Below are 15,464 nucleotides of genomic sequence, written 5' to 3'. Positions count from 1 at the left end.
GTGTCCCCTTAATCGGGCAGTTGGCCCTATCGCCGACCACCGGAAGAATGTCGGTCCGACTCCACATGTATACTTGCGCCGTTCCTGATCAGCAAGTTTATATGAACCTGCATTTGCAGAGAAAGTGACGCGGTCTGGTTCTCAATGGCGTCGATAGTGAGTCAAAGATTGTTATTGCAGCAACGTCGCCGGGCGAGGCAATCGGTATGCGAGATCTGTCGGAGTTTCTCCAGCAGCGCCCTGTTGTTCGCCGGTCACAATCGATGGTCACAGATCAAGCATGACAAGGCGAAGAATGACAAGGCAAAAAGCAGAGAGCGTCAGACAATCGCAAAGGAAATTAGCAGTGCTACGCAGAGTGCGTGTTTGACACCGAGTTCGCCGATGGCCAATGCATGCTAATGGTTTTGCAGTGTGGGGTGCTGATCCCAAGTTCAACCCCAGACTGACTCTTGCCCTGTCTAATGCAAAACGTGCCGGTATACCGAAGACTGTGATTGAAGCAGCTATTGCCAGAGGCCAGGGAATAAGTGTAACCGGCGAGGCCCTTGAGTCGGTAACGATTGAAGCCATCTTACCCCATTCTGTTGCGGCGGTCATCGAGTGCCAGACCGATCAAAAAGCTCGCGTATTACAAGACCTCCGGTATGCTATTAAGGATGCCGGCGGTACTGTTACTCCGACCACATATCTTTTCGAGAAGAAGGGCAGGATCATATTTGAGAAGAAGGACAGCGTGAATACGGATGATTATTTAGAGCAGGTCATCGAGGCAGGAGCGATTGATGTAGCGACGGATGATGATGGCCGACTTGTGGTCTTTACAGAACCAACAGAAACGAAGAGTGTGGGCGAAACGCTCACAAAAGTGACCGGACTCGTTATCAAGGAACTTGACATAATCTGGGATCCGAACAAGGACACTATGGTGGAGTTGAAGGAGGACGAGCAAGTCAAGGAAATTGAGGACATCCTGAGTACTCTTCGAGAGGATTCTAGTGTTCAAGATATTTATCTGAACACTTCTACGCAATTCTGATGACCATCAACACAGGGACCTCTCATATTTATATAGCGAATGAGCCTCACGAATACCCTGGCAGCCATGGACATAGAAACTACCATGACGTTCGAGAACAGATCCTCCTAATAGTGGAAAGTTACTATATCATATAAATATCAAATCCTGGATCGTCAATCTGCGCCGCCTTGGTGGTGATCGACCGCTCTAGGGTATTATTAAAGCAAAATTCGATCCCTCTGCAAAATATCTGAAACCCAACTAAGGCTTCCAAGTGTTCTCAACATCGGCCAATAAGAAATCATTCCTTGCGTAAAGCTTTCATCGTACTGCGCATCAAGTTCCCAATCCCACGGCTTCCTGTGGCGTCTAGCCAGTCAAGCATACGCACCCTGTACTCCTGCCAAGTCAACTTGACGCCACCGTCTTTCTCAAGTGCACCCAGTGCCTTCTGGGTCACGGGTTTCCTCAATCTGGGCTTGCCCTCGGCTATGTTGTTTTCTTCCTCTATGCCAGCGAAGCAACCAGCTGACATGTTGCAGAGGGCTACATGATAACTGAGAGAGAAAATGGAAGATAGGTTGAAGAAAAACGAAGCCTCGCGCTTCCTGTCTCGGGATGCCTCGTTCAATTCCCGAGTGTATTGCGTGAGTGCACTCGTCGTAGCAGCTGGCAGGAGACAGCCGAGGGCGTTTGGATCGTCGCCATTGAGCCCCCGATTTCGCCAAATCAGATTGCAGACATCCATGACGTATCCGTTGAATTGGCCCACCAATTCAGTCGGATACAGCGAATCTGTAGAATTTGGTATTTGAAGAATTTCGGAAGTCAAAGATGTTTCGAAGGACATTTTGTAGCTGGCAAGAACGGAGCTAATGATAGAGATGCTGGAGAGAATCGGCGTGAAAACGAGAGTGTAGACTGTCGGAGCTAGAGGAATAGTAAGACGGATCTGGCCATTCACGGACGCATAAGAAAACAGGTCGGCTAGAACGCAGTAGAACTCGAGCACAGATAGGGCGACTGGTTTGTGAGGTTCCATATCGTCGGTATTGGACGGTCGCACCGAAAGACTCTCTAGTATTGACAATGCCAGTAGCTCCGCATGAGTGATTAGGCGACCCAATGGTTTTGATTCTGCAGAGACTGAAGGTGACGTCCTCAGCTTCACACCCCATTGCCGAATAAGTGAGGAGTAAAAGTCAAGAATGACTGTCATGGAGAATGGTCCGCTGGCCAGTATGGCAGCCTCTAAAGGAGTCAGAAAGTTGGCTCGTAAAGTATCGAAGTCCTGAATGGGAAGGTACTCAAGAAGACTGAGAACCTCTTCTTTGTTGTCACGGCCGTTCCAAGACGAAAGATATTGTCTTAGAAAAGAAAGGACTGACGCAGGAATATCCTGCAACAAACAGCGAGTCAGCCAGTGTACATCCATGGGGCCAAGATGGCATACCTTTGTATAGCGCACATAATTCACGATGAGACTCAAGATGTAACCTAGAGATTCTGACGTGCCTAGTTCTTCATCTTGAGCATGCTCCAACCGTTCGTCAAAAAAGCTGCTCAGCCAATCATCTAACCGGAGCCTCGCAGACTCCGGCTGAGTCAGAGATAGATATTTCTGAGCTATGTTGTCTGCCATTGCGGATATAATCTGATTTGGGAGCTCAATCCGGTCGAGTCTTTCAACTAAGTGGTCGACGCTCCGCAGCTCTTCTAAAGAGGTACGGTTGGATGACACTCTTGATGTCTGGAGAACAGGAACTATCACCTCCATTTTCCCTCTCTTCGCCGCTCCACGATGAACTACTTGAAATGTTGATGACTGGGCCGCTTGTACTTGCTTCAGATTTCTGTCTTGAAGAAGCCTTGCGTGACTAGTCCACTCGGGGTCGGGATGCTTGAAGACCAAGCCTCTCCGTCTCAAAGCCCCGAGGTCACCCACGATGATGTCTGGATAATAATTTTTGAAGACGTTAAGCAAACTGATGAGTTCTTTTTCTTCCGCACCGGCTGTATTGACCAGTTCCATAAGAGCATGGATCCTAAAGGGCTTGACGTGCTTCCGCCTTGTGATCATTGAAAGTAAATGGCATAACGGCTTGCGGAGACTGATCATATCAAGCTGATTGAACAGCACTGCATAAAGTTTAGTGAGGTGCGACCTGTCCTCGCAGAATTCGTAGACGAGGATGAGCCATCGCAGCAGGGAAGCCTGTGTAGCAGGACTCGGCTTGTTCTTGCTGGGACCGAGGCAACACACGACCTGCGTGACAACCTTGGAAGAGATCCTGTCTATCGGATACAGATTCTTTATCAAGGTAGTAATTGTTCCTTGATCAAGGTAATTGTGTCGTGTCAAAATGTGGATCAATCGCTCAAGTGCAGATGGGCCGATGCCGCTTTCATAAGCGTTCGAAGCGATTGTTTTGGCCAGTTGACCGGCATCAGTGTATCGCTTCTTCGAGGGTACATAAGCAACTGCAATCAGGCATTAGCAAGGAGACCCGCGAAAATCGACTGAAGTACGATAAAAACAGGCAAACAGACCTGCTTCTAGATGCTCCAGTGCATCAGGCAGGCTACTCGGCCTGGGCTCTATGCCAGACGGGCCTGACGAATTGTTAGCGATGGTCATCAATTTGAGGGACCTGGCTATAACATACTGCTTTGTAGATCGGACGACATCAATTGTAGAATTTCACATGAAGATTTGATTCAATTCAAATACTGCCGCGTTCTCTTTCTCTTGTTGGCAGTATCGCGCTGATTCACGTTTTGTTGGGGTTTCTTCGCGTTCTGTCGACGTCTCTGCGCGCCAATGCGATATTATGCGAATGTCCTTGCGCCGACACAAATCGTTTTCTTGCGAGAAAAAGAACAGTTGGATTTGGGAATCAGTGTGATTCACTTGCAGGTCATTGCAACGGTCGGGGACTGGTATCTTCAATCATGCATTCCCATCGGCCGCGGGAACTGCGAGCTTAAACCGAATCTGGCGATCAACCATATGATGGCCTACTGCTCCCGATTTTAAGATCGTTGTCCTGAGAGTCGAGAAACAAGAATTATGTCTCATTTGTTTGGCCACATAGGTGGACGGCGCTTCACTAACGCGGATTCTATGGTTATTGGGTCTAAAGGATCAAAAGATACTTTTGACGAAGGTTAGAACTCATGAAGAAAAACGTAGATTTTGCTTATGGCAAATTATATCTGTTTCATCCAGGAGTTACGGTATATAGCTTCCTCCAGCATCAMGCAAAAGAAAGACATTCTGAACCAAAGTCATTCTTACTTCCTCTTCCGTGTTGACTTCTCACCACTGTCCTTTCCAGATGCTTCAGACACCCCTTCCAACTTCTTCTCGGATTCGGCTGCTGCTGGTTCCTCTGCCTCCTCTGCCTCCTCATCGCTGTCGCCTCCTTGTCCAAATTCATTGACCCGCTTGTAATCAACCTTATACTTATAGCTCTGGTAGAGCCAGATGAAGAAAATCACATCATCTCGGAGAGTGGCAAGCCGATGGAGCCATGGCATCTTGACGGTAAATGCGAACAGATCATCGATGAAGGTGTTGAGGAATTTGTACGTCAAGGCCTTGCCAGGCATATGAGCAACAGACTGTTGACAATATTAGCTTCATTACAAGGGTATGAACCAGGGGGCACCAACCTTCAGACGGTAGTTGATATAGAGACTGGGGACCATCATCAAAAAGCCATATGCGTAAACGCTGCCGACAAGTGTTTCAATAATGTAGGAGTACCACGACTTGTGTGTGTTGTAGATCAAGCTGTAGGCTGCATATGCACCGAGGAGAGGCACGGCAATGATATAGAGCCAGCGGAATGCAATTTCATCATACTCCTTGGTCTTCTTCTCAGTTTCCGAAAGCTTGTGCTTATCCTCGAATACCACAACATAAGGAAGGAAAGAATAGAAAGACCCCGCTGGCGGTGAACGCAGACGCACATTCACTGTCTTGGTGATCTTCCACGCCTCCAGTAAGATACCGAAACCTTGACTGGCGAGGATCATCCAGGAGGTGTTTTCACTGTTATCCATCAAGTAGAGGAAGATGATCGTTTGCATGAACACGTTAGCCAAAATAGTGCGGACTGAGGTCCCAACAACGTCCTTCTTCTTGCGCCAGTGAGACTAGAGTAGAGCCATTAGATCGACTGCATAATGTGGTCAAGCGAAAGGAGGAACCTACAATGTCGTTCTTGAACGCCAAAGTTTCAAAAATCATGTGCAGAATGGTAACCACACCAGTTGTACCAAGCAACCAAATGTTCGTGTTAAGGAGGACTTCCTTGACCATCTCAAACTCAGAACCATCGCCGCCCCCAGGCACGGAGCCTCCAAATGCGGCTTGCCGGGCGTTAGCCTTTGCATTCTCGTCCACACTTGCCATCATGTTAAACTTCCAGTTGGACAGGTTGTTCAGAGTGATCCGCAAAGGCATCGTCTTCACGGTAGAGTTGAGCTCGGTCATATGGCTTCGGAGTTGCCAGAAAGTATTCAAGAATACAATAGGATAGTACCACCCATTCTGACCAGAGGCATCTCTTGCGCCCGTGGCCTCGAGTTGCATGTGATGTCGAATTGCTGGGTGTACTTGGCGGTATTTTTGAACTCCGGAATCAGGAATCAGCGATACCGTGAAGTTGGGGTGATAGTATGAGGCAATAGAGACATCCGGGATGCTGTTGTCTTCCTCCTCCTCCTCGGCATCGTCCGAGCTGGCAAGCAAGTTCTTGAGCTTCTTGACCTTTTTCTTGGGAAGATAATGGTTCAATGGGCGGAAGAAGTGCACAGCACTATCTGTGCTATAATCCTTAGCCGTTGGGTCGAGTTGGTGTCCAGTGAGCGCAACATAGAAATGCGCCCAAAGCGTTCCATTTCGTTGGACTTCCTTGGGAATCTCGATGGTCGTCGCGATTTCCCTGGTGTCACTGTAATTCCCGATCGTGAAGTTCTTCTCACTTAATACAAGAGAATCCGGTGGAAGCGAGCTGAGAGAAGGGAGGACAATGGAAGGCGAGACGTAGATGCTGATATCAACGGCGCTGTTTGGGGGCCAAATTGGAGCAACGGTATCGGGGATAGGACTGTAGTCGGCGATTTCGCTGCGAGGCGGACGAGCTTGGAAGGAGGTCAATTCGCCAGGCTTCGCTCCGGATCCAGCATTCTGTGACTTGTTTCCGAAAAATTGAGAGATGAGAAACTGCGTCAGCATAAAAATAGCGAGACCCTGAAGAGCACCCTTCAGGCCGGACTAGAAGGACACGAGTGCATGTTAGCTTATCAAGTCCTGCAGGCGGGTACAAATGAATACGTACGCCGCCAGACTCCTGCTCTTCCCTGCGCTGTCTCTGTTCTGGCATCGTGCTCTGCTGACTAGAGATTGACGATGACAAAAAAGAGTGATTGTCCAAAAAGGAGGGAGGGGGGAAAGGAAAGGTAGAGCCAATACACGGACAGCCGACGGTCGAGAACCGAGCTCGGTCCACCTTGGCGGGCCTTAGGCCATTATAGTAGCGTTCTCGCTCGGCGGAGTTGATGATCAATGATGTCGTCTCCGAACTTCATTTTATGCAATCAATATTGTTTTGCTTAACCTCATATATTTCTTGGCTGTATTGGGGTAGATTATTACGCGATCTACGCTCGAAGCACTCTTATCCAATCGCGGCTTCTAGGACCGTCCGTCCGCGATGGGAGTGTCTGGCGCGTGAACTATCGGCTGCGACCTAATGACGGACAATCAACCCTCCCCCGATTACTCTCGACCACAGTTTCCTGCCCATTGCGAACCGCGAGTATGGATTCTCACTGCAGGAGACTCGCCCGTTGGGATATCGGTTACCCGCCAGATTCTTAAGCACGGAGACTATGCGTTAGTTGGACTGGCACATACGTACCTGGACCGGGATGAGTGCCGTCGCGAGGAGTTTGGGGACTTTCTGGCTGAAGTTGAGAGTCACCGCGACGAAGGATGGGTGCAACGCTTCAAGACAGTCCCTTTAGATATCAGGTGCGGACGTTTTTGACTCTGAATTTGCTGATCAGAGCTCACATTCAACATGTAGAATGATAGGGCAATGTCAAGCCTTGGTCGCCGAGGCAGTCGCAGCATTCGGCAAGGTAGACATCCTACTCTGCTGTAGTAGCCAGAGTAAGAAATCTATTCTACCGTTTTCCGAGTTCTGTTTTGTGTGCTGACACGCCAGAAGCCCTTGTCGGCACAGTAGAGGAGCTTGCAGCTTCTCAGCAAACCTTGAACTTGGTCAAGGACCAGTTTGAAACCAATTACTTCGGTCCTCTGAACATCATCAAAGCAGCGCTGCCTCACATGAGGAAGCAGAAATCCGGTCATATCATGATTCTTTCTAGCATTAGTATGATATTCCTTGGCCCCTATTGCTCCGATACGACTCTAATCTGGAGTAGCTGCCCACATCGGTACACCCGGCCTTGGGATGTACTCCGCCGCTGGCTGGGCCCTGGAGGGATTTTGCGACGTAAGTTTTTGGCAGAATGCGCATTCCTTACATTCTAGCTAAGAAGTCGCATTATTTAGAGCCTGGCGTACGAAATCGCTCCATTCAACTTGAAGCTCACAATCTTCCAATGCAGCATCGAAATTGGTATCTTGACAAATTTGATCACCAGTGTGCCTCCAATAGTTCCAGCGTACTCTCCTGCCGTCAATCATGCCCCATTGTTCCGTGGTATATTGAACAGACTGGTTCCTCGTCTGCCCCACCAACAGACTCGGGAGAACGGTTCCCAAAATTCAAATCAAGTCAGCTCTGCTGAAGAAGGGCCCTTTTCCACCCCCAAAGTTTTCTCCATGTATCCACCGCTAAGTTCCGCACATATGGAAGTCCTGGTTGAAGAGACTGTGTACGCTATCACAGCCATCGGTGGTCATGAGAACCCACCTTCACGTCACATAGTGGGACAAGAAGGTGTTGCAAGCGTCAAAGAAAAGCTCAAAACCGTCAGCGAAGAAATGGAGGATTTCATCCAAGCAAGCTTCGCCGTCGATTACGCTGCCGACGGTGGCCCCGGTCCTTCCAAGGAAGATAATATGGTCCTGGGGCCAAACCACAATGAAAAAGTTTGACGTTTAAATCGCGGGCTCTCTCAGATCTTGCTAAAACGCTTTTATCGAGACTCCAACTGCTATTCCGTTCGGTAAAAAAAGGCTCTTAAGGGCTCCACGTAAGATTGAGGAGACCACCTGGCCGAAAACGATTATGAGGAAATGGCCGTCAATGCTCGCGTTTCCACTCGTAGCCAGCACAGATCTCTCCCAGATACATTGAAGAGAAGATTTTACTTCCCTCTAAGGTACCAAGCCTGTCTGACTTCCCATAAACTTCCCATGTCCTGGTTGTTCCGGTAAGATCGAAATTCCTTCCAAGCATTCCCGTTGGGAACGTCCTTGATACGCCCATCCACTTCCAAGATTTTCAGAGCGAGAGCGTTTGGACCCCCGATATTTTCTACAATGATTTCCGAGGTCTGATCCGAATCACCGGCCAAATTGGTTGAGGATGACTCCTCCTCCTTCGCTAGGCAAGAAGCGACTTTATCTTGAAGGACTTCCGTTGCTGAAGCGGCAACGCTTTCTGCTTCTGTGTTGTTAGTTGAGACAGCGTCAGGTGTCCCTGTAGGTAAGAATGAATCTGCCTCTGCTCGAGGATAGGTGACCTCCACTGCCAAGCTTTTGGGATCAGCTACAAGGACAACGTCGTCATCTAGCTCACAATTCTGTGAGTCGTCCTCAGGAGATATAGATTCCTGTTGACGCTTTTTGCGACTACCGTGCTCGACCTCAGATTTCCGCTTTCTGGAGCGACTGGACTTTCTTATGCTATTGGTATCCCCTTGAGCTTGTTCATTTTCCTTTGCAGTCCCGTTCGTTGGGATCTCAGGTTTGGAAGTCTCATCATCCTTGGGTTGAGAACTTGCGGTAGAATGCTGCCGGACTGGAGTCTGTACGGCAGACAGGAAGACTCGTTGGCCTGAAGGGATCGCAAAAGTCAATCGCTTTCCTTTAATCTCCAGAATCTAGCCATGAGGATTGTTTAGCTCAAAAGGGTATTCGGCGAACGAGAAAAGAGGGCAAGGGGCATAGCACTTACTTTTGCCTCCTTTTCGACTAAGACCTTATTTCGCCCTTTGCCAGCAAAGGTTCGCGAATACTTCCAGACATCACCTTCGCGTACGACTCCATGCTCAATGAGCGTAGTCAACTTCACTTGGGAACTCTGTCCAGCGGCAAGAGTTTTGTCCATTTTCTGCTTTTGGCCCCAAAATTCTTCAAATTCCTCCTCTTTAAATCGGTCAAATTTCCCCTTTTCCCTTTCGCGCACAGCCTCATGAGCTTGGCGCTGCCATTCAGAGTCATAACGGCCATGTTGGAGGTCTAGCTGAAACAGACGAATACTATCTCGCCAGAAGTTTGAATAGCGCAGGAAAGATTCGGGTAAAGGGGGTATCTTCGCTTCCGGATCATCCGACGTGGACTCGCGATTCGGGTGTAAACTCTCAGGAAGAAGATTCAGTATCTCCTCTTTCTCGCTTTCTTCAAGGCAGTCCCATGCTTCGGGCCGCGCGAGCAGTTTCTAAATCAGAACAAGCTCAATCAGCTATCCATACACGTTGTTTAGCTGCGCACATAATCCACTCAAGCACGACATACCACAAGGTCTATATCAATCAGTCGCGAAGTGGTACTGGTCATCAACTTTTCCTCCTCCCACCGATCCTTTGCCGTTCTTCGGGGATTTCGCTTTGGTTTGGTGTTTGTAGACATTGCCGAGCCGGACGCGCCAGCGTCATCGAAGCCTGCTACATCAGCAGAGCGAGTCGAGCGGGATCTGAATCATCATGTTAGAGATCTGCACTTAGGAAACACGCAACAGACATGGGCCGCAAGGGAACCATAATCACAGCTTTCGCAGTCTGCTGTGTTCTAGATGGCATCCCTTACGTCTTCGGTTGTTTCCCCGTACTGCCGCTCTCGACCGCCTTGCGCTTGCGGGCCATTTGTTGAGGACAACACCAAGGGATCACGGAGTCTCTGTGTCCTGACAGCTGTCTTCTGAAGGTTTGCGCACAATTAGACGGTAGATAAGGTCGCAGTTGCTCTCATAATGGTTAAATCGACTCAGATTGCGAGGCTGGATGGTAAGATACAGCACAATGTAGTGTTGAAATGTGAGCAGTCACTGACGTTAAGAGGAAGGCCTGATGCTAGCAGCGTCGGTGGATGATGAACAGGTAGGCTGGCGACTCATTCACTGAATCTTCACAAGACAGAAGCTAACTGAACCTTTATCCAGGCCGAAGCGGAGCTTTCCGAGATTAAATCTCAGGCCAAAATGATATTTCGCCGGTTGAGCCGCAATTCTGCACCACAAGCCAGTATTGAATCCAACCAGTATAATTTACAGTACGCACGGTCTTCATATGCAGAACCCATAGGAACCTACTTATTCCGAATTTAGCTATCTCATCAAAGACGACATCTGCTTTTTGTGTATTTGCGATCGTTCGTACCCCCGGAAGCTTGCCTTCACCTATCTCGAGGATCTAGCAACGGAATTCACCACCACATACTCCCCGTCACAGTATCATTCTCCGACTCTGCGACCATATGCTTTTGTGGAGTTCGACACTTTCATCCAACGCACCAAGAAGATTTACCAGGATAGCCGGGCATCGCAAAATCTCGACCGGTTAAATGACGAGCTTCGTGATGTGACCAAGGTAATGACTAAGAATATCGAGGACCTTCTGTATAGAGGTGATAGTTTGGAACGCATGGGCGAGCTATCGGGACGTTTGCGGGAGGACAGTAAGAGGTATAAGAAAGCCGCAGTTCGCATTAACTGGGAGCTGTTGATCAAGCAGGTATGTTGTCTCCACATCCCCAGGAAGATTCCCAGAAATGCCCTGCTGACTTTATCATAGTATGGGCCATTTGCGGGTGTTGGCTTCCTCCTGCTCTTCCTAATCTGGCTTCGGTTCTTCTGATCCCTTTCCTCTTCCGAGCACTTAGGGTGTCTAAACCCCCCACCCTCTCTTCAATGTATGTTAATGGTTCCTCATGGATGCAGGACATCCTGCCACTTATACTTGGCCTCCTCAGCTTGATAAACTCATAATCTCCAAGCTAAAGCCTCACACTTGCTATTGCAAGACACAGAGAAGCAAGTAACTCACTGCTGACGGCAACCAGAAGAGAGTCTGCATATGAAGAATGAGACGAAGTCATGTAGATGGTTTGCGAAGGCGCTGTGAGCAGCCGGATCAAAGGTTATAATTCGTCCTCTTCTTCATCAAAATCATCCTCTTCGCCCATGTCGTAGAGAATGCGTCCGCCTTCCCCAGGGCCGTCGCCTTGCTGCGCATCAAAGTAAGGCAACACGACTCCTTCTCTCTCCCTTCTCTGCCGTTCGGTGAGACGTAACTCGAAAGTCGACTCTGGTTCGTCGCTCCCAATTCCAACGTCTGGCTCCACCGGTGGATGATACAGCGGGTGATCGTCCAGTAGAATCACAATTTCCTTTGCGTAATTGGACGGATAGCGCGCTGCTGGTGGTAGGACATACCACTCAAGAACGCCACGTCCACTCTTACGCCGATGCTCCATTTCTAACACGACACCTTCTACAGAATCGTTTCCTGTTGGTTTATCCAGTCGGCCGAGCAGGACTCCATCCAGCTCTTCTTCGAGTCCAAAGACAGGCGCTGCCAGACTGCGATCACGGGCAGCTTTCTGCGCAAGTATGTGTGAGAAAGAGTGCAGCTTGATGACGGTCGTTGCGAGGTAACTAAGAACAGAAAAAGAAGATGGAGAGTAGGGTGTTGCACATAAGTGGCTCGGGACGTCCTGGTGGAAGGTCACGATAAGTGAGGTCTCAACTTTGGCAGGAGATGACCCGGGAGGTGCGATGAATGAGCCGAGAAACGTCGGCAAATGAAACTGCGAATCGGTCTTTTTAGAGCGCAAGAGTGGATTGATAGAATCAATGAGAATTAATCGACCTATAACCAGGGGGCAAAGACGTGAGCATAATCGCGAAGGAATCGGTTCGGATGCTTCACTTACGGCGCGAAGAAACGTTAGAAGCAGGCTGGTAAGCAGCGCTTACTTCCCTGACAATTTCCGAGGGATGCTTCTTCCGAGCTGAGATGAATGCATCGACACCTTCGAAAGACCTCAATGTCTCGAAAGCTATGAGCGTCACGTGAACTTTTGAAAGCTTCCCCAGGGGCCGTTAGCACAATGAATTAGCTTGAAAATGGCTAGGTTATGCTATTAATAGCAATGATCATAGCCAGAATAAATGATCAAAATGCAGCTTTTTGCTCATTGGATAAATTACTCACCCTTGCACGTCGAATATACTCGTGAATCAATGGCGTTGCTGGTTGTTCTAGAGAGTCCAACAACAATGTGAGTGGGGAAGCTGTGTCTCTGAGGCTCAGAAGTTTCGAGATTAGAAGTAGATTATGTGTCTGTCGATGAGATAAATTTGAAGGAGCCATTTTGTAGGCTACAAACGTCGTGCGTGCCTTTGTCGACGATGAAAAGTTTCGCGTTGCGGGATTTGTTTCGAGGGATCGGAGAAATTATTGAATCATCCACACCAGAATATTCTTGGGCAGTTCTTTGCGACTACTACCTTTCGCAGTTAGACTGAGGCTCAGCGGGACGGGCCGTCAGGCTGCATCAATTGGCAGATTACTGGGCATCTGACTGCCTGAGGCACTAAAGCGAGTCAGCCCTTCATCTTGTGGTCAGGTAAAAGTGCAGAAGAATGAAGGTTTTTTAGTCTCAACGAAACAATAAGCCATGCTGAACCTCGGGAATTTGCTGATTAAGAAGCAAGAATTCCTGAAAGCTACTTTTTGAATACTTTGTTGAGATTTCCGGAAGGCTACCTCACTACAGGTATGGCATTCTCATACATCTCTTATTCAGCCCGCGGGGCTCCAAGACTTTCGCTCCTTATCACTCAAGCAATATTTGCTATATTGCACCGGTATGTGAGACCTTAGGTATTAGGAGATGTACGTGGGCCATCGATGTCTCTCTGAGCTTCCGCGACCAGTATTATCAAATTAATGGAGGACATAGTCTCGCTTCTAAACAAACCAGGCTATGGAGCTATTCTTATCCCATGAAAGTGTGCCTTAGCGCTGGAATTTCGGATTCAGCACTGGTCTGAGATATCCACCAAAGGATTGAAGCCCACCGTATCCACCTAGTTATGTCGTTGTTTTTCTGCTGTGTCTGGTCGGATGACATATAAAATACCTTAATAATGGTAATCAGTTGGCAATCCCATGAATATGCTATTTTTGAGCAAGGAGTCAATATGTCGAAAATAGAACCGCAAAAAGGAGTTACTGCTCGTAAAACCGGAAGAAATCAGTAGCGTAGGTGAAAGCTGGCTGATTCCGTGTTGGAAGACACTGACCCCTTCAGTATCCCTGTCCTCATCTTTTTTGTAGGTTGGTATTGAAGATGACGAGAAAATGTATGTGACTGAAGGTTGTAAAAGATTGTTGAAAGTCGACGGCTTGAAATGGCTTAGTGGCGCATTAGGTAGAAATCGGCAACCGTATTAACTTCACGTTCTCCGTTTCAACTGCACCAAAGGTTGTTTGAGCAAAAGAACACGGCAAACCCCATTTTTCGATGAATTGATACCCCTTTTTTAGACAAGCCATGAATCTCCAGTTGTTTCTATATTAATACCCTCACCAGTCGCCGAATATCTCCTTACTCTCGAGCGCCGAAAGAAGCACTCCTCCCTTATCGACCATTACGATCACGATCTCCGCAACAGCGCAGAATCAAAAAATGGCAGAGCCCCCCACGAAAAGAGCAAGACGAGTCGATAGCTCGACAATGTGGGATCTAGACGAACGGAAAACGCGTTCTCCTGAGCCGGACTCAGATATTGGCAGAAGCCCTCGGCGTGACGCACATCAGAAAGATGATCGGCGGCGTGAGGGGCTCCGCGATGACAGAAGATATCGTTCACGCTCAAGAGATCGGGTTGAAAGGCGCAGAGAAAGGAGCAGGTCTCGAGATCGGCGTGATCGTGACCGTGACCGCGATCGCGATAGGACAGATCGGGATAGAGATGGTCGGGGAGCAAGGGACGGAGATATAAGCGCGACCAGAGAAAGACATTACGATAGACGAGGTATGCTGTGTCCTACTAATGAATTCGAGCTACCCATACCTAACGGTTTTCAAGGATATCGAGACAGATACCGCGACCGCTCCCGCTCACCTACTCGGAATGGGAATAGGGACAGGACTAGAACGCCACCCCCTCGAGGGCCCAAGGGAGATCGCAGAGACGATCGCAAAGATAACCGTCCGTATGGCAATGGCGTCCCACATTCACCGTCACGACGAGACAAGGACGAGATGGAGTTGGACCCCGCAGTACCGGTCGAAGAAGATGAAATGGAGGCGCTGATGCGCAAGAGCCTGGGTTTTACAAGGTTCAGGAGCACGAAGAATACCAAAGTGCCTGGAAACAACGTCTACGGTGTGCGGAAAGAGAAGAAGACTGTGTACAGACAGTACATGAACCGTGTAGGCGGATTCAACAGGCCCCTCAGTCCTTAATGCGAAACGACACTGCAACTTTGTGATGCAACGATCGCTGAGAACTTTCTATTTCCATCGACTCCTTCTCCTCATCTTCTTCATCCGGGCAGTTTCTTCATTTCTATTTGTCATCCATTATGCGCATTTTCCGGAGTAGGCTTTGTTATGGCATGCTCTTTTGTGTGTCTTATGTCTGGGCGGGATATTTGGAGTGTTCATATTCATTCAAACCAGATAAGTGCTAGCAGCTAAGTCATGCTTACCAAACCCTCAGTACAATACCAATAGCTTTCTGGCCATGAGAGCAAACTAAGAATTCTTCCTCTTATCTGCTTTCAAGTCAGAGTACTTTGTATGCCAGCTGCTGCGACAAGGTACCTGACTCGAGTGACATATGTACCTTATAGCCATAGACTAGATTCATAGATTTTGCACGACACCACTCCCTATCCCATGATGAGATGCTCTGGACCTGACAATAGGGGGCTGCAGAAGGAAAAGCTAATACCGGGGTTCACCATGCTGCTCAACAGACTAGGATCACTGCTTGGAGGGATCCCAGGCACCTTTCGCTACTCCATTTCCAGCTTGTCCAATTAGACAAAGTCACTTTTTCCTTGGGCTGCCCTGGTACCCTTCAATGGGGCTTGCAACCCGCAATGTACTACCAGTGACCTCGTTCGACCAGTGCTCGAGAACGGTAGTTAACGCATTTGCTCAACACTCGCTGATATAGCACCGGCAGTGGTCAAGAATCATTGCGCGGTGAATCGCCCTACG

General features: G+C 48.6%; 8 protein-coding genes across 8 annotated transcripts; 4 read left to right on the top strand and 4 right to left on the bottom strand.

The window, feature by feature from the left end:
- Nucleotides 1-144: 144 nt before the first annotated feature.
- Nucleotides 145-1,039, top strand: Asppvi_008934 (post-initiation translation factor DPC29; the record flags this gene model as incomplete). Its single annotated transcript, XM_043304799.1, has 2 exons — nucleotides 145-358; nucleotides 414-1,039. 2 exons carry the CDS (start codon nucleotides 145-147, stop codon nucleotides 1,037-1,039), a joined length of 840 nt encoding a protein of 279 aa, XP_043160734.1.
- A 283-nt stretch (nucleotides 1,040-1,322) lies between these two features.
- Asppvi_008933 (Mis6 domain protein) lies at nucleotides 1,323-3,709 on the bottom strand (the record flags this gene model as incomplete). Its single annotated transcript, XM_043304798.1, has 4 exons — nucleotides 1,323-2,420; nucleotides 2,475-3,502; nucleotides 3,572-3,634; nucleotides 3,688-3,709. The coding sequence occupies 4 exons, from the start codon at nucleotides 3,707-3,709 to the stop codon at nucleotides 1,323-1,325; spliced, it is 2,211 nt and encodes a 736-aa protein (XP_043160733.1).
- Nucleotides 3,710-4,315: 606 nt separating this feature from the next.
- Asppvi_008932 (CLPTM1 family protein) lies at nucleotides 4,316-6,414 on the bottom strand (the record flags this gene model as incomplete). Its single annotated transcript, XM_043304797.1, has 4 exons — nucleotides 4,316-4,645; nucleotides 4,697-5,182; nucleotides 5,241-6,305; nucleotides 6,370-6,414. 4 exons carry the CDS (start codon nucleotides 6,412-6,414, stop codon nucleotides 4,316-4,318), a joined length of 1,926 nt encoding a protein of 641 aa, XP_043160732.1.
- Nucleotides 6,415-6,783: 369 nt separating this feature from the next.
- On the top strand, nucleotides 6,784-8,159 carry Asppvi_008931 (short chain dehydrogenase/reductase family protein; the record flags this gene model as incomplete). The annotated part of the gene is made up of 5 exons (XM_043304796.1): nucleotides 6,784-7,064; nucleotides 7,120-7,205; nucleotides 7,261-7,428; nucleotides 7,481-7,551; nucleotides 7,611-8,159. The coding sequence occupies 5 exons, from the start codon at nucleotides 6,784-6,786 to the stop codon at nucleotides 8,157-8,159; spliced, it is 1,155 nt and encodes a 384-aa protein (XP_043160731.1).
- A 212-nt stretch (nucleotides 8,160-8,371) lies between these two features.
- Nucleotides 8,372-10,090, bottom strand: Asppvi_008930 (uncharacterized protein; the record flags this gene model as incomplete). Its single annotated transcript, XM_043304795.1, has 4 exons — nucleotides 8,372-9,109; nucleotides 9,184-9,666; nucleotides 9,744-9,921; nucleotides 10,035-10,090. The coding sequence occupies 4 exons, from the start codon at nucleotides 10,088-10,090 to the stop codon at nucleotides 8,372-8,374; spliced, it is 1,455 nt and encodes a 484-aa protein (XP_043160730.1).
- Nucleotides 10,091-10,197: 107 nt separating this feature from the next.
- Nucleotides 10,198-11,080, top strand: Asppvi_008929 (SNAP receptor SEC22; the record flags this gene model as incomplete). The annotated part of the gene is made up of 5 exons (XM_043304794.1): nucleotides 10,198-10,231; nucleotides 10,290-10,324; nucleotides 10,387-10,496; nucleotides 10,552-10,957; nucleotides 11,018-11,080. The coding sequence occupies 5 exons, from the start codon at nucleotides 10,198-10,200 to the stop codon at nucleotides 11,078-11,080; spliced, it is 648 nt and encodes a 215-aa protein (XP_043160729.1).
- Nucleotides 11,081-11,363: 283 nt separating this feature from the next.
- Asppvi_008928 (Elongator subunit IKI1) lies at nucleotides 11,364-12,598 on the bottom strand (the record flags this gene model as incomplete). Its single annotated transcript, XM_043304793.1, has 3 exons — nucleotides 11,364-12,094; nucleotides 12,159-12,312; nucleotides 12,440-12,598. 3 exons carry the CDS (start codon nucleotides 12,596-12,598, stop codon nucleotides 11,364-11,366), a joined length of 1,044 nt encoding a protein of 347 aa, XP_043160728.1.
- Nucleotides 12,599-13,919: 1,321 nt separating this feature from the next.
- On the top strand, nucleotides 13,920-14,702 carry Asppvi_008927 (SNUT3/LISCH7 family protein; the record flags this gene model as incomplete). Its single annotated transcript, XM_043304792.1, has 2 exons — nucleotides 13,920-14,268; nucleotides 14,323-14,702. The coding sequence occupies 2 exons, from the start codon at nucleotides 13,920-13,922 to the stop codon at nucleotides 14,700-14,702; spliced, it is 729 nt and encodes a 242-aa protein (XP_043160727.1).
- Between the last annotated feature and the right edge of the window lie 762 nt (nucleotides 14,703-15,464).

Source organism: Aspergillus pseudoviridinutans (genome assembly GCF_018340605.1).
Source record: "Aspergillus pseudoviridinutans IFM 55266 DNA, scaffold_6, whole genome shotgun sequence".
In the NCBI taxonomy this organism is placed as follows: Eukaryota; Fungi; Ascomycota; class Eurotiomycetes; order Eurotiales; family Aspergillaceae; genus Aspergillus; species Aspergillus pseudoviridinutans.
This window is presented reverse-complemented; position numbering and strand designations above follow the sequence as displayed.